Below are 25,855 nucleotides of genomic sequence, written 5' to 3' on the forward strand. Positions count from 1 at the left end.
CGCGGCTGGGACAACCGTCCAATCATTACGGGGAGCGAAGATCATGTGGGGTAGCCCCGTCCAATCGAAGCAGAGGCGCGAGATGAGACGGTTGCTCGTCGGGGCACGTGATTGAGTTTGAAAGAAGCGGTGCGCCTGCGTAGTTCTCCGCCACCCGGCTGTCAGTCAGTACGCACGCGCGCCGCTGCCGTCACCTGTCCTAGAGAGCCGGTCGGCTCCTTTGCTGATGTTAACGGGGTATACACGAACGCCCAATAAAGGTTCAACCCGACCCAGCAGAGCCACCCCATTACATTGAATCATGCAGATGATGAGATCTGAAATAGAAACAGGAAATGTTGAAAACAGCATCCTTAGGAGTCTGCGGAGATTCGGCATGATATAAAAGTTGGACAAACTTCTACAGATGTGTAGTGTTGAGTACTGTATATTGACTGGCTGCATGGGAGAGGGCCAATATAAAGAGCAAAGATGGAAAAGGCAGCCAGCCGCAACTCCATACCTGCTTCTATCTGCCGTAATCCTTCACCCCTCCTCAGCCCATCTTATCTGAACTCCTTGCTTCCCTCTTTATACTGTCCCTTTTTCCTCTCCACTCTCAGAGTATGTATATATATCACCATATACTACCCCATGATACATTTTCTTGCTGGTATTCACGGTAGTTACAAAAATACAATTGGCAAAAGTAACTCATTATTGGATCTATAATACTGGTACTTAGTGGGTCAGGTAGCATTTGTGAAGGGAGATGAGCAGTCACTCACAGGAATCACTTGCCTAGTGATTCCCTCATCCTACCCTCACCCACCCCTCCCCTTCACCAGGCACTCTACCCGTGTAACCATAGGAACTGCTACACCTGCCCCTCTTTCTCCTCCTCCGTTACCACCATCCAGTGCCCTAAACAGCCCTTCCATTTGAATCCCTCGGTGTCATTTACCTCCCCACAGATGCTGAGTACCACCAGCAGATTGTTTGTTGCTCGAAGTTCCCGTGGAATCTTTTCCTTCTTTACCAAATATTAAGGTATGATCGAACTCTACATACCTTTGATCAATACCACTAGTTAACAAAAATCCATCAATCTTACTTTTAAATTTGCCCCTTATCGATTGTCATTTGTTGAAGAGTTTCATATTTCTACTGCTCTAACACCTCTGACAAGCTGGTTCTAAGGCTATTCCCTCAGCCTCAAAAGTTCTAACCAGCAGTAATACTTGCCATAAAAATCCACAGGGAAAAAAAAATGATGCCCCACACCGACGAAGATCAATCATTTTCATGGGGAAGTTACAAAGTAGGGTCTTTCTACAGATCTTACTAGATACAAGCATTTCACACCACACTTAAGGGTCAAGATGCTACAGGAAGGACCAATCAAGCTCACCTTCCCTTTGTAGGAAGTATACACACAGTCTTTTCCCAGGACTGGTGTAACAAGAACTAGAGGGCATACATTTAAGGTGAGAGGGAGAGTTCTAATAGGAACCTAAGGAACACTATTTCATCCAGAAGGTGATCCATATTTTTTAAAATTTTATTTAAAGACACACATGGTAACAAGCACATAATGCCCAATTACACCCATATGACTGATCTACTAACCCTATGTTTTTGGAATATGGGAGGAAACCCACACTGTCACCAGAAGAACGTACAAACTCCTTACAGACAGCAGCAGGAATTGAACCAGGGTCATTGTCGCAGTAAAGCATTACACTAACTGCTACACTACCATTCTATGCCTATACAGAATGAGCTGCCAGGGAAAGTGGTGCAGGCAGGCACACCAACAACATTTAAAAGGCTCTTGGGCAGGTACATGGATAGAAAAGCTTTAAAAGGATAAGGGTCAAATGCAGGTTAATGAGACTAGCTTAGGTAGGCATCTTGATCAGCATGGATGGTTTGGCAGAAGCGCCCTGCGTTTGCAGAATAACCATGTACTGTAGCAAGACGGACAATAAGAACATTTAATGTGGAGGCATCAGTCCTGTCTTTGTTAGACCATTTCATTTGCTTGGTGGGTTGAGTCACAAAGATGTTTCTTTATTGCAGCTAGTCTACTGACTTAGTTTCAGATTTCTGCCAGGTCCCACTGAAGCTTGATGCTGACTACCCAATTTTGGAAATCTCAAACATCTCACTACCCCTGCCCCTCAAAAGGAAAAAGAGGACAGAGGAATTGTTTTGATGAAAGTAGGGAAGGTAAATTTGTCTGCTTCAAACCTGGGAGAACAATGTGCAACGAGGACGAATTTTCTCACAATTCCTCAGAATTTCCTCATACATTCTGTTAGCAGAACATTTGAAATGTGGAAGAAACCCAAAAATACATGCAACTCTTTCTTGATTGAGAATAAATCTGTGACTGTGATTTTCCTCCAAACACTATTCTTTTTAATTCTGAAGATATTTGCTTTTTAGACCCTAGTAGAGTTAACTTACCCAGGCATTTAACACCAATTTTAACCAGTAGAGCAAAAAGGTAAAGCGAAAGAATAAATTCATATAGAACACAAAATTCCAAAATGCACTCTGCATCTGAGCTACTTTACCATTTTAATTCCCATCAATGGTGACTTTTGTGCTCAGAGTCTTCTGATTTTAGAATCACGTCCTGAAAGACCTCAAATTTAACTCTTTATTATCCACTGCACAACAGAAGCTGCCATATGTCACATCTGAAATGCAGGTGTTTCCATCTAGAATTTTACAAAGTTGAAGTCAGCCAGAGTTGTTTCCTGTGTATAGAGGCTTTCTCTACACTCCTGGTTAAAAAGTGAATGATTTCAGAAGGGGGAATAGAGAATGGAAAATGAACAGGCATATGGGATTAATACAATTCTTAACATGAATCTTGAGCAGCAGAATAAAGCAGATGAATAAAGATCCTCCGAGATCCACATAGTCTGTGACATCTGCTGTGAAAGCCAGAACCAGTGGGTGGTACTATTGAATTGTCGAACCCTGCTTAGCCTCCCCATCTGTTGAGTTCCAGTGTCATTTACCTCCTAGGATGAGCATTCAATGCATACAGCCTGTTGCACATGAATAAATGGAAAGCTTTGCCGCCTTAAGATTATTACATAGGAATAGGAAAAGGACATTCTGCCCCTTGAAGTTCTCCTGTCCCTGTATAACATGCTTAAGGGACTAAATGACCTTGACAGTCATTCTGCACCATTACAATACCAGTATTTTACTCAGGTGAAATCGATCTGTTATCTTGGAATGGCAAGGTTATAGATCAAAATCCTGTTTTTTTCAGAACTGAGGTTGAATGGACATTGTGACTTTAGCACGATGAGCTACTTGCATTAAACAAGTTCTATGTGTATATTTCAGATAGAATATTGGAACCTCTTTGAAGTTATTTTGATATAAAAATGTTAGTGTGTACACGCATGAGTGTGAGAATGTGCGTGCACATCAGAGAGTGAGAGTGTGTGTATGTATGAGGTAGAGAAATTGATTAAATGATGGTAAACAGTGGAGACCAGTGTGATGGGGAGGCTTTAGTTTAATAAGTAACTTGTGGCCCCAATGAGATTGGGCTTTCTCATCTCCTGTAGGCTTCCAGGTTTCCAAGTCTTTGGTTTGCAGCTTAATAACTGAACCAGCAAGATCAAGTTTGGAAATGCTGCATATAGGGAATTAACTGAATAATGCACAACACTGCTGCGTCAATAGAAAGCATTTCTTAAGGCTAAACGACATAAGAATTCAATACATCTTTGAAGTATCTTCTCCTGTATAAATGGAGAAATGTTTCAGACAATGCCATTGTCCTGATGTCAAGCACAGAAATGCAGCTCAATACTTTCAGTCTCCAAGAGGTAGGCAAGGACCTTGTGCTGATGGTAAGGCACAAACATAAAAATGTCTGATTTGCATATAGTCAAGTCCTCTCTTTCACGGTTCTGCAGGCTTCTCTTTAGTTTTTGTCTTTTTCCTCCTTGTGAGAGTAAAGTTCTTCAGTGGATTCTGTTTTTTGTAAGCCTGTGAAGAAAAACACTCAGCTTAATAAATCCACCAGTACATCATCTCTTCCTGTGCCCTCTATAGTAGTTCACAGTTCAAAGTAAATTTATTATCAAAGTACATATATGTCACAATATACAATCCTGCGATTCATTTACTTTGAACTTTGAAGCTACTATAGAGGGCACAGGCATACTCAATAAATCCATAATTGACTAACAACTATGATAGTATCAATGAAAGATCACAGCAACCAGCGTGCATAACATAAGAAACTGTGCAAATAGAAAAAGAAAGTAATAATAATAAATAGACAATAAATACCGAGAACATGAGATGAAGAGTCCATAGATTGTGGGAACATTTCAATGATGAGACAAGTAAAGCTGGGTGAAGTAATTAGGTGTGTAAACCAAAGGGGAGCTTAAACTCTAAACATCACACTTAACTGCAGCCTGCACCGTTCATCAGTAATTGCCTCTAAATGATTTGCAGATGTGGACAGCGGCTCCAAAAATTATTACCCACTCCTATTTTCCCTTAAGAATTCAAATTTCAAAGTAAATTTGTTATCAAAGTACATATCTGTTACTATATTTTATCCTGAGATTCATTTTCTCATAGGCATTCACAGTAAAACAGAGAAACACAGTAAGATCAATGAATAACTGCACATAAAGACTTACAATTACTGTACAAAAGACAAACTGCAAATAAGAAACTAAACAAATAATACTGAGAATATGAGTGGGAGGGTTCATGAAAATGAGCCCATGGGCTGTGGAATCAGTTAAGTGTTGAGGTATGTGAGGTTCAGGAACCTAATGGTTGTAGGGCAATAATTATTCCTGAACCTGGTGGTGTAGGACCGAAGTCTCCTGTACCTCCCTCCAGATGGCAGCATGATCTAGATGGTGGAGGTATTCAATGACAGATGCTGCTTTTTTGTGGCAGCACTCCCCGTAGATGTGCCCAGTGGGGGAAGGACTTTGCTTGTGACGGACTGGGCTGTGTCCACCAGTAGTGAACCACTTCTTTGAACAGCCATATGCCTTCTGTTTAAGGTATTCCAGGAATGTCACTGAAGAAGAGTTAAAGGATTTAGCTCTTTAAACAAATGATAAGTTTCCAAGTCTAAGTGATGGGTGTTATTTTGGAGTGAAGCAAATGGCCGTGTCCCCATACGTCTGCTGCCTTGTCCCAAGTATCTGGAGATCTAGAAGATGCTGTTTCAGATAGCCCTGCTGAGTTGCTGTAGTATATTTTGAAACTGCCACCTCCTGCAGACAGATGCACACCAGCGCTGGGTGTGAATATTGTCAATAAGTGTTGGAGGAATTCAGCAAGTCAGGCAGCATCTATGGATAGGAACAGAAAGCCGACATTTTGGGCTGAGACCCTTCATCAGGACTGTGATATATATAAGGAGGAGGGTTGGGCATGAGGCTAGCAACCCATCCTATAAAAACCCAGAGCAACAGAAACACCAACAGACCTCAATCCTGGGGGAGGAAGGATCTTCAGCTAGAAGACATATGAAGTCGTGTGGTAAAAATAGAAACCACAGGGCCAAACATCCTTCTATCAGCCCAGGACTGAGGACTCTGGCTCTCTATTCCTCTCCATTGATGTTGTCAGTAGCCTATGTCCCAGTAAGGGTGATGGGCTTAAGAAAGCAAGCAAGTATAATCACTCGAGTTGAGTATTATAGACAACCCCTAAGGGTTGTCTATTGGTGGGTCCTCAGGTGGCTGTGGAGGCTGATCTGGGACCCATATATTCTGATGCAGTGTGGGCAAGAGTAATCGGTGGTTACGGTTAATGGTTGGGTATTTTGGTTTTTCAAGTCCTTCCTTTTGCATCTGCTCCTTATTCTCTGCGGCACAGCAGCAAAAGAGTTAATGTAGATGTTCTGTAATGATATTTATGAATGCCAAATAAGGTTCAAAGGGCCATACAATCTTTCACAGCTCCTGTCTCCGAAGTTCTCATCTTTAGCCACCAACTAATCCATACACACAAGTAAGTATTTCCCCATACGTGCTTTAGAGTACTAAGTATTCCAGTCACAATACACCTCAGCAACATTGTCTCATTTTATTCATCGTTGTGGTATTTCTTTTTCAACAAACAAGGTGTTGGATCCTAACCATTGGGCTCAGACTGCTCTCTCCAATGTACACCTTGGGCTTCAAAAGGCAATGCCATCTTTAACATTGGTTTCCTATCTTTGAGGGCTTTTTTTTTGGAATAATGAACCCTGCCCTCCATCTCTTCTTTACCACTGACACCAAGAATATGTAGGAGCACTGGCATGCAATCACTCCAGTCGAGTATGATGTTCTCCTATGGGGCTATCAAGGGTGGATTCCCGTAACTGGAGAATGTTTGTGTGTGACTTTGTTTAACATGGGGAGGCTAATGCACAGGAAACCACCAGCCGGTCCTTGACAGATTGGAGTCAGGGCTCAGTGGCATTGAATGCAAGATGATTGGGAACTCTTCACTGCTGTAGCATTCTTCCATCTTCACTGCCATTGTGATCTGCCATCACCTCTCGCCAGCTCTACCACTGAGGTCTTACTTGGATCCTCTGTGTCTGGAACTTCCCCCTTGACCTTACCACCATGGGTGACCCTATCAGGAGCTAGATTCCAGATGGCATTGCCCTCAGGAACTCACAATCCTCTCCATCACAGCAAGGTGATGATCCTCAGAGAAGCCAAGCATTTGTAACATTCTCCAGACAGAAATACGATCCATGGACAATATTCTGGCATAAGTTCAACCCAAGTTAACTACACCCATTCCCAGCTGAACTACATTCATACCCAACACACTTCTACATCAAAATGGATCATAGTTAGAAAAAAGAATGAGAGGATTGTCAAAAGCTGTTGCCGTAGTGACAAGTAATGGGAGAAGTCTTTACCTAGCAAGTACAATCCTTGTAGGTAAGATTTGTTAACTATTCATTTAGGGGGGCTGATTTGAGGGTAAACAACAGAACAAGTTTCTGAGTAATATATCATCATACATGTCTCAAAGATTTGACTGGATCGTCTCACCTTGATTTTTTTCTGCTGGTTATTTTTTGAGAATTTGTTTCTCCATCTCTTCCTCTTACTGATGAAAGGATTAGCGATTCCTCTGAGTGTTTTTGGAACTAGTGGTATGAAAATACAATCATCAATAACTACTTCAACTACTGAAAAGATAATCAATTTCAACATTATAACAAGGTACCAGCAGCCAGAAAGAATAACCAAATAATGGTAGATATTATGACAGCCATTACATTCTTCACAAGATCCAGCCTTCATTTTCCAGCGATTGAAAAATGCAATCAAAGCCACTTCAAAGCATTAATGAGGGAGTCCTATACCGTGACTGCCTTTCAGATAAGGCCTAACACCAGGGCATCAACCGCCTTCTCAGGTGGACATAAAAGATTAATGTTATCAATCTCTAAGGATATTATGGCAAAAGAATGTGGCTAGGAGGGATAATAAAACAGCCATCAATGACTCGATGGGACGAATGGCCTAACTGCTCCTGTGTCTTATGGTCTAACTACAGGGGAATTTTGTGTCCAAGCCAACCTTATTCCTTGAATCTTGAAACACACAAGTTAGGAGTAGACATCTCAGTCCCTCAAATCTACCTGCAAGGAGTTCTTTACGTTCTCCCTGCAACCGCGTGATTCCTCTTGGTGCTCTGGTTTCCTCCCAAAGTCCAAAGACGTTACCAGTTGGTAGGTTAATTGGTCATTGTAAATTGTCCCATGATTAAACTAGGATTAAAATCAGGGGACTGCTGCGCAGCATGGCTTAAAAACCAGAAGGGCCTACTCAGCACTGTGTCTCAATTTTAAAAAATCTCCTCCACCATTTAGTAGCAAGGCTGACTTAACTCCGTATTCCCCTCCACCCAAGATAGAATTTCATCCCCTTATCATCTATCGAGTTCTGCTTTAAATGGACTCTACTTCCATGATCAACTGGAAAACAAGGTGTAACCTAATTAGCTACATCGTCAGCTGCTCCGGGCACAATGGGTTGAATGACCTCCTGTGTCCTAAATCTCCATGACTCTTTCATAGCGTGACAACAAGCTGTAATTTGGACAATCATATTCAAATCAGTGTTATCCAGCCTAATCTGACCCATTAGCAGCAGGCTCATCGTACTGCTAGTATTGTAAAATATATAGGGTCACTACCTCTGCTATACCTTTAGGCAGTAAATCCCATTTTCTTTTCTCACCACTTTCTTTCATCATCTCCCTCTAACTCTTCCACAAATTATTTCACCCTCTTGTGCACTGCCTTCCAAGTCAAATAGTTAATTTTCCATTTTTACTTCCCATTACTTGCCTTGAAGCTCAGCCACTTATTTCATGAAAGGATCTGGTAAAACAGAGTAGACAAGCCTCTTTTATTGCACCGACACAAACTACATGTAAGTACAGAATACCACATGAATATTAACACGCACAAATTGCCGGTGGAACTCACAGATCAGGCTGCAACTATGGACAGGAATAAACAGTCAATATTTTGGACCACTAGTTCATCAGGACACTAATTCCCTAAATTAATGGGATTAGGTGTGGTACATAGTGTGCAACATAGCTAAAATACTCAGGGAAACAAAGGCAACATACACTCAGTGGCCTCTTTATTAGGTACCTCCTGCATCTAACAAAGTAGCCATTCTGTGCATGTTCATGGTCTACTGCTGCTATAGCCCGTCCACTTCAAGATTCGACATGTTGTGTATTCAGAGATGCTCTTCTGCACATAATTGTTGTAATGCACGGTTATTTGAGGTACTGTCACCTTCCTGTCAGCTTAAACCAGTCTGGCCATTCTCCTCTGACTTCTCTCATTAACAAGGCATTTTCATCCATACAACTGCCCTCACTGGATGTTTACTGATCTTTGCACCACTCTGTTAACTCTAGAGACTTGTGCACGAACATCTCAGGAGATCAGTAGTTTCTGAGAAACTCAAACCACCCCATTTGGCACCAACAATCATTCCGCAGTCAAAGTCACTTAGATCACATTTCTTCCCTACTCTGAGATTTACCCTGAACAACAACTAAGCCTCTCGACCTTGCTTTTATGTGCTGAGTTATTGCCACATGATTGGCTGATTAGATATATACATTAACAAGGTGTACAGGTGTACAAGTGACAAAGGAATACATGTTCAAAATAAAAAGAGCTGAAACGTTAATTTTGCTTCTCCTTCCACAGATACTAACAAATCTGTTGAGTATTTTCAGGATTTTCAGTTCTTTCCCCTGAATTCCAACATGTAGCTTTTCTAAAAATTTTCAATTACAATTACAGACTCAACATTATATCCTTTAAATAAATATTCAGCCTGTTTTCCGATAGCTTTAAGTTGATCTTTCTTTCTAAAGAATTTGGTTCCTTTAAAGCAGGGGTCCCCAACCTTTTGCGCACCGCGGACTGGTTTAATACTGACGATATTCTTGCGGACTGGCCAACCGGGTGGCGGGGGGGCTGTTCAAGTTCAACAGTGTGTGACAGGGAATGAGGAAAGGCAGCTGACTCATATCATTTCATATCACCAAATCATATCGTTTCCGCACGGCCCGGTACCGGTCCACGGCCTGGTGGTTGGGGACCACTGCTTTAAAGAGCTGTGTCACTGGTTAGGAGACTCACTCAGGTAATCTGGTACGTTCTTCAAATGTGGCTTCACAATTGCCGGGTGGAGAGGTCTATCGTGTCGCAACAGCTGGAAGTCTCTAGGATTATCTTCAAAGTAGGTCTACAAAAGAATATAGGGTCACTGAAAAGGTATGACTAAGTCATAGTTTAACTTAAAAAATTGTACCTTCCTCTGTACAATAGACAATCGCTGCAGGAGTAGGCCATTCAGCCCTTTGAACCAGCACCGCCATTCACCGTGATCATGGCTGATCATCCACAATCAGTATCCAGTTCCTGCCTTCTCCCCATATCTCTTCACTCCGCTATCTTTAAGAGCACTATCTAACTCTTTCTTGAAAGAATCCAGACAACTGGCCTCCACTGCCTTCTGAGGCAGAGCATTCCACAGAACCACAACCCTCTGTCTGAAAAAGTTTTTCCTCAACTCCGTTCTAAATGGTCTACCCCTTATTCTTAAACTATGGCCTCTGGTTCTGGACTCTCCCAACATCGGGAACATGATTCCTGCCTCTAGCGTGTCCAATCCCTTAATAATCTTCTATGTTTCAATCAGATCCCCTCTCATCCTTCTAAATTCCAGTGTATACAAGCCCAGTCGCTCCAATCTTTCAACATGTGACAGTCCCGCCATCCCGGGAATTAACCTTGTGAACCTACGCTGCACTCCCTCAATAGCTAGAATGTCCTTCCTCAAATGTACTCTACATTGCCCATGGCCATCTTATAAAATTTGATGCCAGTTCACTAACGCAACAGAGGATGGGGGTCCTTAACTACTGGTTCACTATCATTCTAATAAAAGATTGAGCCTGATAGCTACTATTTCACTATCACTCTAACAGAACATGGGGATCCCATAATTACTGGTTCACTAACACTCTCACAGAAGGTGGGGTCCGTAATTACTGGCTTACTAACACTAACAGAGGATGGGAGTTCCATAACTACTGGTCCACTAACACTCCTGCAGAGGATGGGGGCGGGTCCCATAACTATTGGTACACTAACACTCAAAAAGAGAATGGAGAGTCTCTTCTGCCTCACCTTCAATTTCTCAGAGTTGAGTAGTTCCTGTTTGATTTCTTTGAGCCGAGCTTCCTTAATTGACTGCTTTGTAACTGAACGCATGGCATCCTAAAAAGAGATTAAAATATTTAAATGTGAAAACTTGCCCCTTTGGTCTTTTGCCATTTCAGGGCATCCAAAGCATTTTCAGGCACGGAAACCTGTGAGATGTGATCTTGTAGTGCAGCCAATAAGCACAGTTTACCCTCAACAATTAACATTGTCTGAATATCTGTGGAATTTATTCCCACATTTGGCTGCGGACACGAAGTCATTGGGTATATTTAATTATTAAAGTAGTCAAATGTTATAAAGAGGCAGGAGTATGGCACTGAGGTGCAAAATAAATCAACCTTGATCAAATAGCGTAGCAGAATTGATGGGCTTAATGGCCTAATTCTGTTCTTATGTCTTATGGTCAAGATCTTATGGTAAAGATATTGCAAAGGATTGGGTGGCGGGGTGGAGATACATCTCTACCAAAGGAGGTGTAAGGCGCTCCTTCCCTCCACTAGCTTGCAGGTCACCCTTGGGCAAGGTGTAGCACCTCCTTAGCCCTCCAAACAGGGTCAGCTGAAGCCATGGGAGCAGGTGATAGATGGTTGTATGAGCAGCTAGTGGATATCACAAGTCCTAGTTATATGACCACTGACTCCAGGCAGACAATCTCTGAAGAGTATTGATAATGGCTGGGGTCACCCACCTTGTTAAGACACTGTCCAGAAGAAGGCAATGGGAAACCATTTCTGTAGAAAGATTTGCCATGACCATGATCGCCCATGTCGTACAACACGGTACATAAGGAATAAATAAATTGCAAAGGAGAGATGGCTATTGAGCAACAACACCAGGAATAACAGCACAGCTGTTCTTAGAAACAGTGCCACAGGGTTTCTTATGTCCATAAGGGCAGACGAGGCTTCATATTAATGTTGCAGCCAAAAATGTCGTCATCTAAAGTTCACCAAACACCATGAAGTATCGATGTCAGTTTTTGTGCTCAGGACTCTGAAGTGGGACTTAAGCCTTCTGATTTACAGAGAAAAGTGTTGGCCACAACTTTCAGCCAAACCTCCGGACCCCTGTCAATGGAACTGAACAAATTGAATGGAACTGAAGATGCTTTCTGATCTGTAGCACTGATCATCAGGAACACATCCATTTCTCAGAGGCTCAGTACTTATAGTGAATGCCGCACTTTAGTGTACACAAGGGGAGAGCTTTGTCTTCACAATTTTCAAATTTATTTGCATTGAACATGAAAATATTACACAAAGACAGACCCAAGAAAAACAGGTGCAACAGAATCAGGCAAGTTACACTCTGATCATCATACCTTACATCGGTAGCGGAAACCCTCAATCTCCTCGATGCGAAACCGGTAGGGTTTCAAAGCACAGTCCATGTTCTCTGTTGATATAAAGGAATTAGTATTAAATCTATTACTGAACAATTAAATCTATTCTGCTTCTGAGATCTTCTTCCTCAAGAGGACCATAGATGTTTTGGGTAATGGGCAGCAACAGAGACCACTGTTAAAATACTTGAGCTGCAATTTTCTACATCGGAAGTCTTGGGTTTTTGTTGCCATCTAGGGACAGATTTAATCCACTGATAAACAGCAAGAAAACCAAGCCATGAATTAAGTTCCACTTTACAGCACAGATAAAGTACTTGGGAAACAAACAGTTTATTCATTTTAATAGAAGGACATCCCTTAGATCAGAGATAAGGAGGAATTTCTTTAATCAAAGGCTGGTGAATCTGTGGAATTCAATGCCAGATGTCTGTGGAGGCCAAGTCATTGGGTGAATTTCAAGTTGATAGGTTCTCGATTAGTAAGGGTGCCAGAAGTTACAGGGAGAAGGCAGATGAATGGGGTGAGAGGGATAATAAATCAGTCACAATGGAATGGCAGAGCAGACTCGATGGGCTGAGTGACCTAGTTCTACTCCAATGTCTTACGGCTTATTTTCTTTATAGTTTTACTTCACATTTGCTTTCAAAACCACTTTTTAGTGTTGGGAACAACCAACTGGAATGTGTGCTCAGCTACCATTTAGCGTAAATTGTAGAAAAGGGGAAAGCACTTTCAGTTAAGAAATTGGGTACAATTTCTAAATGAGAAAATCTGCCGATGCTGGAAATCCGAGCAACACACACAAAGTGCTGGAGTTACTCAGCAAGCCACGAAGCAGCTAGGAAGAGAGTACAGTCAACGTTTCAGGCAGAAACCCTTCAACAGGATGCCCGAAACATCAACTGGACTCTTTTCCGAGATGCTGCCTGGCCTGCTGAGTTCCTCCAGTGTTTTGTGTGTGTTGTGAGGGTATGAATTATGGTTATTTACTTTAACGCATGAACTGAATCACAATGGAAATGTAAACGGGGTTTCAAGCTAAGATGCTGGGACTTGTTTGATTGCTGTCAGTGCATCTTTCAAGGGAGACAGGTTTCTGATCAAGCCTTCCACTCAAACGTCAGAGAAATAAACCTCTGCTTTGGCCCAACTATGGGAAAGACTGAACAGGTCAGGACATTTTTCTCTGAAGCAAAGGGGAGATCTGACAGGGGTGTACAAAATTACGAGGGGCACGGACAAGCAGGTTTTTTCAGCTGAGGTTACATGAGACTAGAACTAGATAGAGATCAGAGGTTAAGCATGAAAGGTGAAATATTTAAGGGGAACTTCTTCACTCAGAAGGTGGGACATGTGGAACGAGCTGCCAGGGCAAGTGAGGGATGAGGGTTCCATTGCAATATTTAAGTTGTATAAGTACACGGATGGGAAGGGGTATGGAAAGCTATGATCCAGGTGCGGTTGATGGTACTAGGCAGAATAATAGTTCAGGCTAGATGAGCTGAAGGGCCTGTTTCTGTGCTGTACTGTTCCATGACTCACAACCCAACAGCCAGGTCTAACCTCCAGTTAGTGCTTCTTCCACTTGTTGTAACAGCAGCAATTCCGTGTGCGACACAAAGGTCAGTGCTGTACCCTGGTTATCCACGCGAGCTGTTCTGTGGGAATAAGTGGAATTCAAATCCATTATCAACCTCAGCACGCATTTTAAAAAAACTGCTTTAATGTTCAGAAGCATTGGGCGGTTCATTTCAGTGACGGACAACTTGTTTTACACAAAGGCTAGCAGATAGTCAGAGGTCATTGAGGAATACTATGTGGAAAACAGGCCTTTCAGCCCATTTCTCTATCTGAAACAAATTGTCTAACCAAGCTAGTCCCATTTGCCTGTTTTTGGCTAACATACCTTTAATTCTTATCTACTCATATTCCTGTCCAAATATATCTTTTAAATGTCGTAATTATACCCTACTATATCACCTCCTTTGGCAACTCGTTCCTTTTACACATTAGCCTCTGTGTGAACAAATTGTCCCAGATTCCCTTTAAATCTTTCCCCTCTCACTTTGAACCTATGCCCTCTAGATTTGGACTCCCAACCATAGAGAAAAGACTATTCACCATATCTATTGCCCCTCATGCTTTTCTAAACTGTAAGCTTGTTAGGGCATATTCTGGAGTTAACGTATACAGCAAATATGAAACTCAACAGCACCATTCTTCAGATTTGAACGTGGATTGCAAACTGAATTTAAAATGCAGCTCAGAACAATGGGTTTCCTGGAACCGCAGGTTGGGGTCAATCACAAATAAAGAAACACTCCACTTGGACCTCAGACACCTGTATTTGCATAAATGCACCCCAGAGCCAGCGGGGATTAACATTCATTTTGGGTGTCTGGAGTGTGGGTGCAAAGGAGGGGTTTGAAAATTATATGTAATTCAAAGGAAGCATTGTAGATACATTATAACTGTAGCATTGTCCTGCCATTACCTTTGATCTTCAGCATTTAAAAATGTCACGTAATGTTGGGTTGACCAGGTCTCTCCTTCCAAGTGTATTGGATTAGGATTGTGCTATTTACTTTTGCAAAAAAAAACACTTCTATATTCACTAGCTTCACTGGTTTTGTTCCCACCCCAAAAAAAGGCCACCCTCAGCCCCTATGCTCCAAGGAAAAATGTCCCAGCCTATCCAGTTTCTCCTTATAAACCAAATCCTCTAGTTGCAGTAACAATCTCATCCTTTCTGCACGTTTTTCAGCTTAATGACAGCCAGTCAAACAGGAAGTACATACAACACACACACACACACACACAAAGTGCTGGAGGAACTCAGCAGGTCAGGCAGCATCTATGGAAATCAATACAGTCGAAGTTTCAGGCTGAGACTCTTCATCAAGACTGGAAAGGAAGCGGGAAGACGCTAGAATAAAAAGATGGGAGGAGGGGAAGGAGGACAGCTAGAAGGTGATAGGTGAAGCCAGATGAGTAGGAAGGGTTAAGGGCTGGAGAGCAAGGGATCTGATAGGAGAGGAGTGGACCGTAGGATAAAGGAAAGCAGGAAGGGACCCCGGAGGTGGTGATAGGCAGGTGAGAAGTAAGATTGCAGAGTAGGGAATAGAAGAGGAGGAGAGGAGAGGGGAGGGGAATTTTTTTTAATGGAAGGATAATTCGATCTTCATGCCCCTGCACCCTGAGGGTGGCCTCATCGTGGCACAAGAGGCAGCCAAGGACTGACATATCATAAGGGGAATTTGAATTAAAATGTTTGGCCACCAGGAAGTTCCACTTTTGGCAGATGGAGCAGAAGTGCTTGATAAAGCAGTCACCCAAATTACGACAGGTCTCACCAAGGTACACTGTACTCCAAATGTGGCCTTAACAAAATGACATTGCCACTCTTATACTCAATGCCTTGACTGATGAAGGCTAGTATGCAAAATGTCTTCCTCATCAACCTGTCCACCATCAGGAAACTACGTACTTGTCAATCTGTGTGTGCTACAACATTTCCCAGGACCCCTACCCTGATACGCCTTACCAAATTTCAACACTTTACATTTACCTGAATTAAACTCTATCTGCTATTCCTTGACCCACTGACCTAGTTGGTTAAGTTCCCTAGGTAATTTTAGATAACTACAGGCCACAGCTGGGAAGAAAATGAGAAGGGATTTAGGCCTTTCAACATTCCAAAGGTTTCAATGAGATCTCCCTTCATCGTTCTAAATTCCAGCACATACAGACCCACAGCTATCAAACGTTCCTCGTGTGATAACCCTTTCATTTCCGAAGGTTCACAAGGATGATTCCAGGAATGAAAGGGTTATCATACGAGCAACATTTGATAGCTCTGAGTCTGTACGCGCTGGAATTTAGAAGGATGGGAGGTATCTCATTGAAAGCTTTCAAATGCTGAAAGGCCTAGACAGAGTTGAAGTGGAAAGAATGTTTCCCATGGTGGGGGAGTCTAGGACAAGAGGGCACAGTCTCAGGATAGAGCAGCATCCATTTAAAACAGAGATGTGGAGAAATTTCTTTAGCCAGAGGGTGGTGAATTTGTGGAATTTATTACCACAGGCAGCTGTAGAGGCCAGGTTGTTGGGTGTTTTTAAGGTAGAGCTTGATAGATTAGTGATTGGACACGGCAGCAAAGTTTATGGGGAGAAGGCCGGAAAGTGGGGCTGCGGAGGGGGAAAAAGGATCAGCCATGATTGAATGGTGGAGCAGACTCAATGGGCCAAATGGCCTAATTCTACTCCTACGATGCAATGTACATTATGACTTACCTTCCAACACGATGGATATACGACTCTACTGTGAGTGGGACGTCGAAATTGATTACATTTGACAGATTCTGAAAGTCTATCCCTCGGGAAACCCCATATTCATTATCCTTCCCTCTGAAGTAGAAAGAAAAAATATCTGTTAATTATGAACACAAGAAAATGTTTTATCCAAAAAATATATTATACCAATCACCACCTCAAGTCAGACCAAGTGTGCCTTGATACTTGATAGTTGTGGACCATACAATCAAGTCCCAATTTCCTACTTCCTTTAAGTTCTATATAGAACATCTTGGCATTGTTGCCAGTTAGAGATACACACTGGCCACTTTATTAGGTACAGACATGGAACCCAGTGTGTTCTTCGACTGCTGTAGTTCATCCACTTCAAGGGTCAACATGTTCTGCATTCAGATAGGCTCTTCTGCACACCACTGTTGTAGCACGTGTTCTATTTGAGTTACCGTCTCCTCAGACCTCTCTCATTAATGAGGCATTTTCACCAACAGAACTGCCACTCACTGGATATTTTTTGTTTTATTAACCATCCCCTGTAAACTCTACAGACTGTTGTGTGTGAAAATCCCAGGAGATCAGCAGTTTCTGAGGTACTCAATCCATCCCGTCTAGCACCAAAAATTATTCCATGGTCAAAGTCACTTAGATCACAGTTCTTCTCATTCGGATGTTTAGTCAGAACAACAACTGAACCTCTTGACCACGTCTGCATGCTTTTATGCATTGAGTTGCTGTCAAATGATTGATTGATTAGATATTTACATTAACATACAGGTCTACCTAATAAAGTGGTCACTGAGTGTAGGAACAGATAATATACAGAGGACATCATTAATCAAAAGCCCAGGCACTTGCTGTACTTATCAGGTCCAATCTGAAGGACTATGTGTTCAATCACATGCAACCCCAGGTGGCACAACAACTTTGAGGCTTGATGGAGAAAAAAATCTAGTGACAAACATACAGATTTGGGCTAACAAGAAAATAAAGAAATCTACGGTTTAGAAAAACAATTTTAATCAAAATGTTGATAAAATAAAAGGGACACAAGGCAGTTACTGTTACGCCTATTCTGAATTTTAAAAAAGTATTTAAACTAATCCAACTTTTAGCCCATCAAATTAGCAGGGATCAAATGTTCATTCCGGACTTTTTAAATGCATCCAGGTCTTCTGCTTCTCCACCCCTTCGTGTCACCATGACCCTTTGGGCGAAAAAGTTTCTCCAACAACATATGGAGGTTTAAAAAAAAGTTGATTGATCTTTGTTGTTATAATTATCAGGGTCTGTGCTTAGAATTACACAGACTCAAAATACACAACATAGAAGAACCCCAGATGATCAGCAGGCTTGGTCTTGAAGAAAAGTTATACATTCATCGGAATAACAATTCATTAATTTAAGCAGAACGATACAAGGCTGCCCAAAGTAACTGGCATTGGATTCTGTGGACCAACTTTCAGATACTATTTCCCCAGCAGCTCACGTGCTCCTTCCAATTTGGTAAGCAGGCCTGTACACAGTACTCGTATTGTGGCCTAGTTATTATTTTATATATGATTAGTTGGACCTCCCAATTATCAGTAATGTCAATGAATAAAGCTAAGCATCTGGAATGCTCTATAACTTAATTACTGAAGTAACATGCCCTACTCAGAAGTCTGAGAATACGTATCCTTAATTATCCTGTACTTTCTAACACACCCACACCGAGGACATTCACTGTCTTTATCAAATGTCATTCTTTTTGCGTCTAAATTATAAAGTTCAAAGTAAACGTTATTATCAAAGTACATATACGCCACCATATACAACCGTGAGATTTATTTTCCTGTGGACATACTCAATAAATCTATTGAATAATAACAGGATCAATGAAAGACTACCCAACTAGGGCACTTAGCCAAAGTGCCGAAGACAACAAACTATGCAAATACACAATAAAAGAAATAATATTAAATAAATAAGCAGTAAATATCAAGGACATGAGATGAAGAGTCCTCAGAAGTGAGTCTATTGCTTGTGGGAACATCTCAATGATGGGGCAGGTGAAGTTGAGTGAAGTTATCCCCTTCAGTTCAACAGCCTGATGGGTGACGGGTAGTAACTGTTCCCGATCCTAGCGGTACGAGGCCCCATGTTTCCGCTCACTTAATCCACGCACTACTTCCATCAGATTCAACCTTCTCAGAATTGCACCACATCTCTAACTATTACACAAACTTGGTTTAGTTTAGAATCAGTGTAAATGAGTGGTTGATGGACACGATAAACAAAAACATCCAGGTCTATGCTGTATGGCTTTGACTCCATTGAAAGTAATACTTACTTTGCTCCTTTGCCGTGGTTTTTCTTTTTCTTCACCTCATCTGTACTGGAAGCATTAGTCAGGTCATGCTCGTCTGTTGCAATAATATAATCGTAAAAACCCCGACTGAACTGATTGATGATGTGACACCTGATAAAACAGAGTGATAAGTTAGGCACCTCGGCAATGCAGCTATTACCTTCATCACCCTCCCCTCTCACACCACAGCCTGTCACCTGCTCTCAACAGCTGTCTTGTAAACCAAAGCGCTTACTGTAGCCTCTCTCAATCAGAATCAGTTTTATTATCCCTGATATATTTCACTAAATTTGTTGTTTTGCAACAGCAGTACAGTGCGGCACATTAAATACAATATATATTATTATAAGAAATATATAAAAAATAAATTAGGGCAAAAAGAGAGCAAAAATAGTGAGATAATGTTCATGGAGGGTTGTGGAATGGAGATACGTCTCTACCAAAGAAGGTGTAAGACACTCTTTCCGTCCGCCAACCTGCAGATTACCCTCGGGCAAGGTGTAGCACCTCTTTAGTCCGAGCGATCAGGGTCATGTGAAGCACTGGGAGCAGGTGGTGGATGGTCATTTGAGTAGCTGGTGCACAAGGCCTGGTTATGCGACCACTGACGCCAAGTAGACAATCTCTGAAGAATATTGACAATGGCTGGGGTCACCTGTCTTGTAAAGACACTGCACAAAAGAAGGCAATGGCAAGCCATTTCTGTGGAAAAATTTGCCGATCATGGTCATGGACCATCATTGCCTACATCACAGGATACGGCACATAATGATGATGAGAAATCAAGGGTTTACTGTCCATTCAGAAATCTGATGACAATCAGTGTGTCTCTTCAGTCTCCTGTACCTCCTCTCTAATCTCTGGACTGATCTTGGTTCAGACTGAGGACAGTAAAAGGTAAAATATTCCAATAGAGAAGATCCAACCCTGAAATAAAGGTCATCCATTTTAGACTGAAACAACGAGAGATTTCTTCCCTTGGAAAATGGTGAACCTTTGGAATTCTCTGCAGGGCTGTGGAGGCTCATTAATAGTTTTAAAAATAGATAGAAAAATCCAACGTCATGGTGATAGGTTGGAAAAATGGTGGCAATGTAGTCAGGCATGGCTGTGAGAATACCCAGACAGGATTGAGAAACCATTTGGCCATGGTTCTTTACAAGTGTCTGCCCCTGCTCTAACCACAGCACAGTGGAAAGAGTCTTGGATCCTCTGATTATTGGATAAAAATCAAATGAGCTGGAGATTCCCAGCAGGTCATGCAGCACCTGGGGAGAATAAAACAAATATTTCTGATCCATGATCAGTCATCAGCAGCACTTGCATTTTTATTCTGGATTTCCAACATCTGCAGGTTTCTATTGCTTTTCATGCCCTTTTGGGAAGGGAGACTGAAGGGCCAGTTGCCACGCCCTCTGATGGAGGGAAGATAGTGGGGTCAGATGCCCCACATTCTGGTGATAGGAGATTGTAGGGTCAGAGGTTCAACTTTCAAGACTGAAACTGACAGATTCCTGGATATTGGTGCGATCATACGACCACAAGACGCAGGAGCAGAATTGGGTCAATCAACTCATCAAGTCTGCTCTGCCATTCCATTATGGCTGATTTATTATCCCTCTCAACCCCATTCCCCTGCCTTTTCCCTGTAACCTTTGACAATAAAGGATCTGTAAAGCTCTGCTTTAAATATACACGATGACTTGCTATCCACATCCATCGATGGCAACGAATTCCACAGATTCACTACTCTCTGGCTAAAGAAATTTCTCAACTCTATTCTAAAGGGATGTCCTTGTGATCTGAGGCAATCAAGGTATACGAGGATTGGGCAAGAAAGCACGTTGAGTTAAATAATCAGTTATGATCTATAGAGTGGCAGAACAACCTTAAGGGGCTGAATGGCTGCTAGTTCTACATCTTATACTCTTCCCCACATCAAACCATGACACACTATATCTGACAGTGCTATGACTCAGATCCTAATATGATAGAACAGTGCAGGAACTAAGGCATTCAAAGCTAATTTAATTTTTTACTCTTCTGTGTATACAAATGACATTACTCCCCTTCCCCTATCGAAACGTAATCCGGACGCCCTGGTTGGAATCAGGAAAGCAAAGGTAGAAGGGAAAAAAAAAGAGATGCGTTGTGAAAAAGAACAAGTGAAGCTGTACCTGGAGTGGATTGGTAGCTCTGAGTTTAGGACACAGGAGGCGATGCTGAACTGCTCCAGGAATAACTTCAGCCGGTAACATTTGTCAATAGAGTTCACAAAAATAATAGTCTTGCCTCGGATAAGGGAAAGTTTGAGTAACGTGTAGATCAGCAGGAACTTCTCTTCCTCCTCACAATTTATGCGGTACTGAGTCAGTTGGGAGCTGTCTGGAAGTTGAGACTCCTGAAGCTTCAGAACCACCTAAAGGATATAAGATGACATTACAGCAACACAGCACAGCCACAGTCTAACTTTGTCACCTTACAAATGTGATGAATTTAACCAAGAGTAGACAAGAGTCAAAATAGTCAAAATAAACTTACTATCGAAGTAAAAATGTGCTACTATATACTACTTGGAGATTAATTTTCTTGCAAGCATCTACAGGAAAAGAAATATAATCTATGGAAAACTATGCAAGACAAAGATTGACAAACAACCAATGTGCAAAAGGAAAACTACAAATAAAATAATATTGAGAACATGAGTTATAAAGAGTCTGTATGTTATAGAATCAGTTAATTGAAGTTATTCACATCAATTACGAAGCCTGATAGCCAGATGCCAATGGAGAGAATATAATTTGCTTGCTTATTCGTGAATAAATGACTGATTCCGATTGCACAGTCTGTGTCCAAGAGGAACCATTTATATTTGTAAGAATTGTTCAAATTCTCAGGACACCTCACAAAGACTTTCTAACACGTAAAGCTCCAAAAATAGGTAGAGATGGCTGCTAAATGGTTCAATATTCAACATCAAACTGCCTTAAGGCCAAGTGAAACTGTCCTAACTAACACCCAGCTCTTCCCCTTCATAAGAGACCAATGGAATCTCTACTGTTCATCCAAAAAAGCAGACAGCATACACCAGATCTGAGTGTGGAAGTGAACTTCACATATCTGAAATTCTGGGTCATCCGTATTACCACCACTGAAACAAGGCCAACAAGATGGCCAAGTAGTTTATAGAATTCTTACCGGGTTATGAAGTACCAGCTCTCTCAGTGCCTGAACGTCTTCATTAAATGTGGCCGACATCAAGAATGCCTGATAAATCTTCGGAAGGTGTCTGCAAGAAGTGAGAATAAACCAGACAGGTATAAATTCCATAGTCCACACTGCCTGGGGGTTACATGTCACATCTTCTCTAACACTAATGACTTGAAAACATATCGAAGGTCCATGTTGTAGGAGAAACAATAATGAGGGCTGATAACTAGTAAATAGGGATGTGGATTGTGCTAATATGGTTAACAGGGAAACACAGACAAAGCCTAGAAGTACAGCCATGGAATGCAGCAGTGACAACATGCAAGTTTCCAGAACTTCATTAATTTTGTTACAGTGTTCAAAATAAATTTATTATCAAAGTAAATGTCACCATATACAACCGAGATACATTTCCTTGTGTGCATACTCCATAAATCCATAATAGAATAATAACCATTAATAGAATCAATGAAAGACCGCAACAACTGGACATTCAACCAGTGTGCAAAACACAACAAACTGTGCAACTACAAATAGAAAGAAATAAAGTAATTTAGCAATGAATATTGAGAATATAAGATGGAGAATCCTTGAAAATGAGTCCATAGGTCATGCACCCATTGTTGTAGTAGAAAACTGGATTTACCGTTAGACCCAAGGATAATAATTTTATTCTGTAACCAGGACCTAGTCTGTTACTTAATTAAGTCTTCCTATAGTCATCGTTCTGTTATCAAAATGCAGTCTTATTGACAAGCTCATCAACTGAGAATGTAAAAGCTGTACCAAATTCATGCTCAGCTAAATCATCTTTGACTGGTCTCCTGGTGTGCACACCAGTTTTTTTTAAAATAAATCACCTGTTATTTTGAACACCAAGTCTTTGTGATCTTTCAGTTTGCTCCTACAATCCGGTACCCAGCCAAACACACTTCATACATTAACCCTCTCATTCCCAGGATCATTCTCATAAACCTCCTATGGACCAACTCCAATGCCAACACATCCTTTCTTAGATTATGGGACTCAAATGCCCCAAGACATTATAAAGCTTCAGCACTGCATCTTTGCTTTTATATTCCAGTCTTCTCGAAATGAATGCTAACATTGTGTTTGCCTTCCTTACCACCAACTCCAACTGCAAGTTAACCGTTAGGGAATCCTACATGAGGACTCCCAAGTCCTTTGCACCTTCAATTTCTGAATTTTCTCCCCTTATAGAAAATTATCTGCACCTTTATACCTGCTAAAAAAGTGCATCACCATACATTCCCTACACTGTGTTCAACCTGCAATGTCTTTGCCCATTCTCCTATTCTGCATGTTCTTCTGTAGGCCCTCTGCTTCCTCAACATTACCTGTCTCTCCATCCATCTTTGTATCATCCTCGAACATGGGCACAAAACCATCCATTCCATCACCCAGATCATTAACCTTTATCGTGAAAGAACCAGATCCAACCCCAACCCCTGCAGATCCACACTAGTCACCAGCAACCGAACAGAAAAGGTCCCCACATTCTTTGCCTTCTGCCAGTCAGCCAATCTTCCATCTATGCTGCCATCTTTCCTGAGCCTCCGCCTTGCTTAGCAGCCTCATGCACAGCACCTTGTCAAAGATCTTCTGAAAATCCAAGTAAATAACATTTACTGACACTTCTCTGTCAATCTTGCCTATTATTTCCTCAAACAATTCCAACAGATTTGTCAGGAAAGATATTCCTTTCGGAAAACTATGCTGACAATGAGCACAAAAATTCAGACTTCTATCCCCGGGAAGGTGGAACTGATGAAGGCATGGCCTTAGGGAGAAGTTAAGAGAGGCAGTGTTCAGTCAGTCAGTCATAAAGAATTTGATGAGGCCATTCATTCAGCATTTTCATTTGATGTAATTTGATCATTTCCAAACTTGTTTTATCTCTCTGTACTGTTGTTGGAGGGGATTGGAGTCGTCGACACTAAGGTTTTCTTCTTTTCCATTTTTAAGTTGTTAGTTTTGCCCAAGTCTTTTAGGTTAGTTGATTAATTTTGTTTTTATTTGGGAATGGGTTTTTTTTTGTTTTGTTTTTTTTCTTTTTCTTTTTTTTCCAGTTTTTTTTTGTATTATCCGTGGTTAGTTCTACATGTTTGGGAGCTTTGTTAATTTCCACTATTTGGTTTTGCAATTAATTTTTTAAAATGTAACAATACATCTCCTTCTATTTGTATTATGGCTATGTTCTGTTTCTGTATTTTGAAATTAATAAAAAGATTGAAAAAGAAAGAAAAGAATTTGATGACACAATGCGGAAGTGCACCAGTAGATGGAGCCAGACATCTTCGCAAACATTTATTCCATACTCATTATTAAAATGAAAGCTTACTTGGTCATTATCACATTACTATTTGAGAGTTGTTTACAAACACCATTGCTCTATTCCCAACACAGGTGACAACACTCAAAACAAAACGCACAACAGTTGTAAAGTACTTTGAGACATCCTGCAAAGCACATTAAAGGCATTATATTCAAGATTCAAGTTTACTTATCAAGTTCAAGTTTAATTGTCATTCAACCATACATGAAAACCGATGAAAGCAGCCAAATGAAACAGTGTTCCTCTAGGGCCAAAGTGCAAAACACAGTACCAACATTCACACACAGGAAAAACCACATATAGAGCGTATGATAGCAAGCACATATGAGATACCAATAAAATAGTCACACAAAAAAATCGTCCAAGACCTGAGTCCATGGATGTTGCTGAAATCTAAAATTGAACACAAATCAACTTGCTTTCTGCTGAGCGAACACTAGGGGACAGCATCTGACTCCAGCTTGGATGCTGTGCCACACCACCTCCAGTGGAGGTGAGACTCTGATGCCTCTCCCCGGGCGGCTGTAAACAGTCAACACCGCAGCCTGACGCCTAGTCCTCACTACAACCGAGGCCACGCAGCAGCCAATAAACCAGTAAAGTCGACTTGCTGAATTCCACATTAATAATGACCAACAGGGTCTTGTGATCACAAGAAAAGCGACAGACGATCATTGCTGTCAGACTGCACAGCTCCTTCGCGCATTGACTCCTCAGACGCTTCTCTGCCGCAGGCAGCAGCACAATCCGCACCAAGCCCAGCTCCTTCCGTCTCTCCGCTAACCAGCAACTCGCTGATGGGCTGCTGTACTTTTAAATTCTTAATGTCCAGCAGGGTCTTGTAATCATAAAAAATCAAGTTTAAAAAGGACAGTAACACCTTTGGTCAAGCCCGTAGAAGCTGCTGCGATCAAGCACACCACCACCTTATCGGAAGATCTCATCTTATCGTACAACAAAGCAACCGTGAAATGCGACATTTGCGTTACAACTCCAACACAGCTGAGGGTGTGCTGCACGTGTCACCACACACTCTGGCATCAACATAGCAATGCCCACAATGCTTGGCAAAACAACACACACCACAACAAAGCAGAACACGAGCCCCAAAACCTCAAAACCAGCCCCCATTCCTCCCTCCCACCACAGTCCTCTAAACCCAAGACAGTCTGTCTTCTTCAGCCTCCAGTGGACTCTGATTCGGAATCAGAAATGCAGACACTAGGCCTTCAACTGCCCCAGCCGGCTCGCAGAGATTTGCAGATCCAAGCTCCAATCAATGGGCCATGATTTCTGGACTTCAAGTCAAGTTCAGCTCAAGTTTATTGGCATTCAACCATATACATGTATAGTGCCAAATGACACAAGATTCCCCTGGCCAAGGTGCACAACACAATGTAATATTACCACAAATAATAAAATATATTCCAGAAGATTGACAGTTAAGCACAAGATGCACTTAAGACACAAGTTAAAAAGTAAACAGTATAACGCGGCTGGCTTTTCATAA

General features: G+C 41.6%; 1 protein-coding gene across 1 annotated transcript in view; it reads right to left on the reverse strand.

Annotated features, from left to right (window-relative positions):
- Window positions 1-1,574: 1,574 nt before the first annotated feature.
- ddx56 (DEAD (Asp-Glu-Ala-Asp) box helicase 56) overlaps window positions 1,575-25,855 on the reverse strand; it is a 29,957-nt gene continuing 5,676 nt past the window's right edge. Inside the window, exons 5-14 of the mRNA XM_063055324.1 lie at window positions 21,978-22,068; window positions 20,957-21,198; window positions 18,762-18,890; window positions 16,415-16,528; window positions 13,686-13,780; window positions 12,099-12,172; window positions 10,742-10,831; window positions 9,689-9,794; window positions 7,056-7,153; window positions 1,575-4,005 (exon numbers count right to left, since the gene is read on the reverse strand). Of these exons, the coding sequence (XP_062911394.1) occupies window positions 3,919-4,005; window positions 7,056-7,153; window positions 9,689-9,794; window positions 10,742-10,831; window positions 12,099-12,172; window positions 13,686-13,780; window positions 16,415-16,528; window positions 18,762-18,890; window positions 20,957-21,198; window positions 21,978-22,068 (1,126 nt within the window). The 3' untranslated portion in view covers window positions 1,575-3,918. The remainder of the gene's footprint in view (window positions 4,006-7,055; window positions 7,154-9,688; window positions 9,795-10,741; window positions 10,832-12,098; window positions 12,173-13,685; window positions 13,781-16,414; window positions 16,529-18,761; window positions 18,891-20,956; window positions 21,199-21,977; window positions 22,069-25,855) is intronic.

The sequence above is a fragment of the Mobula hypostoma genome, chromosome 8, assembly GCF_963921235.1.
Source record: "Mobula hypostoma chromosome 8, sMobHyp1.1, whole genome shotgun sequence".
Taxonomy (NCBI): Eukaryota; Metazoa; Chordata; class Chondrichthyes; order Myliobatiformes; family Myliobatidae; genus Mobula; species Mobula hypostoma.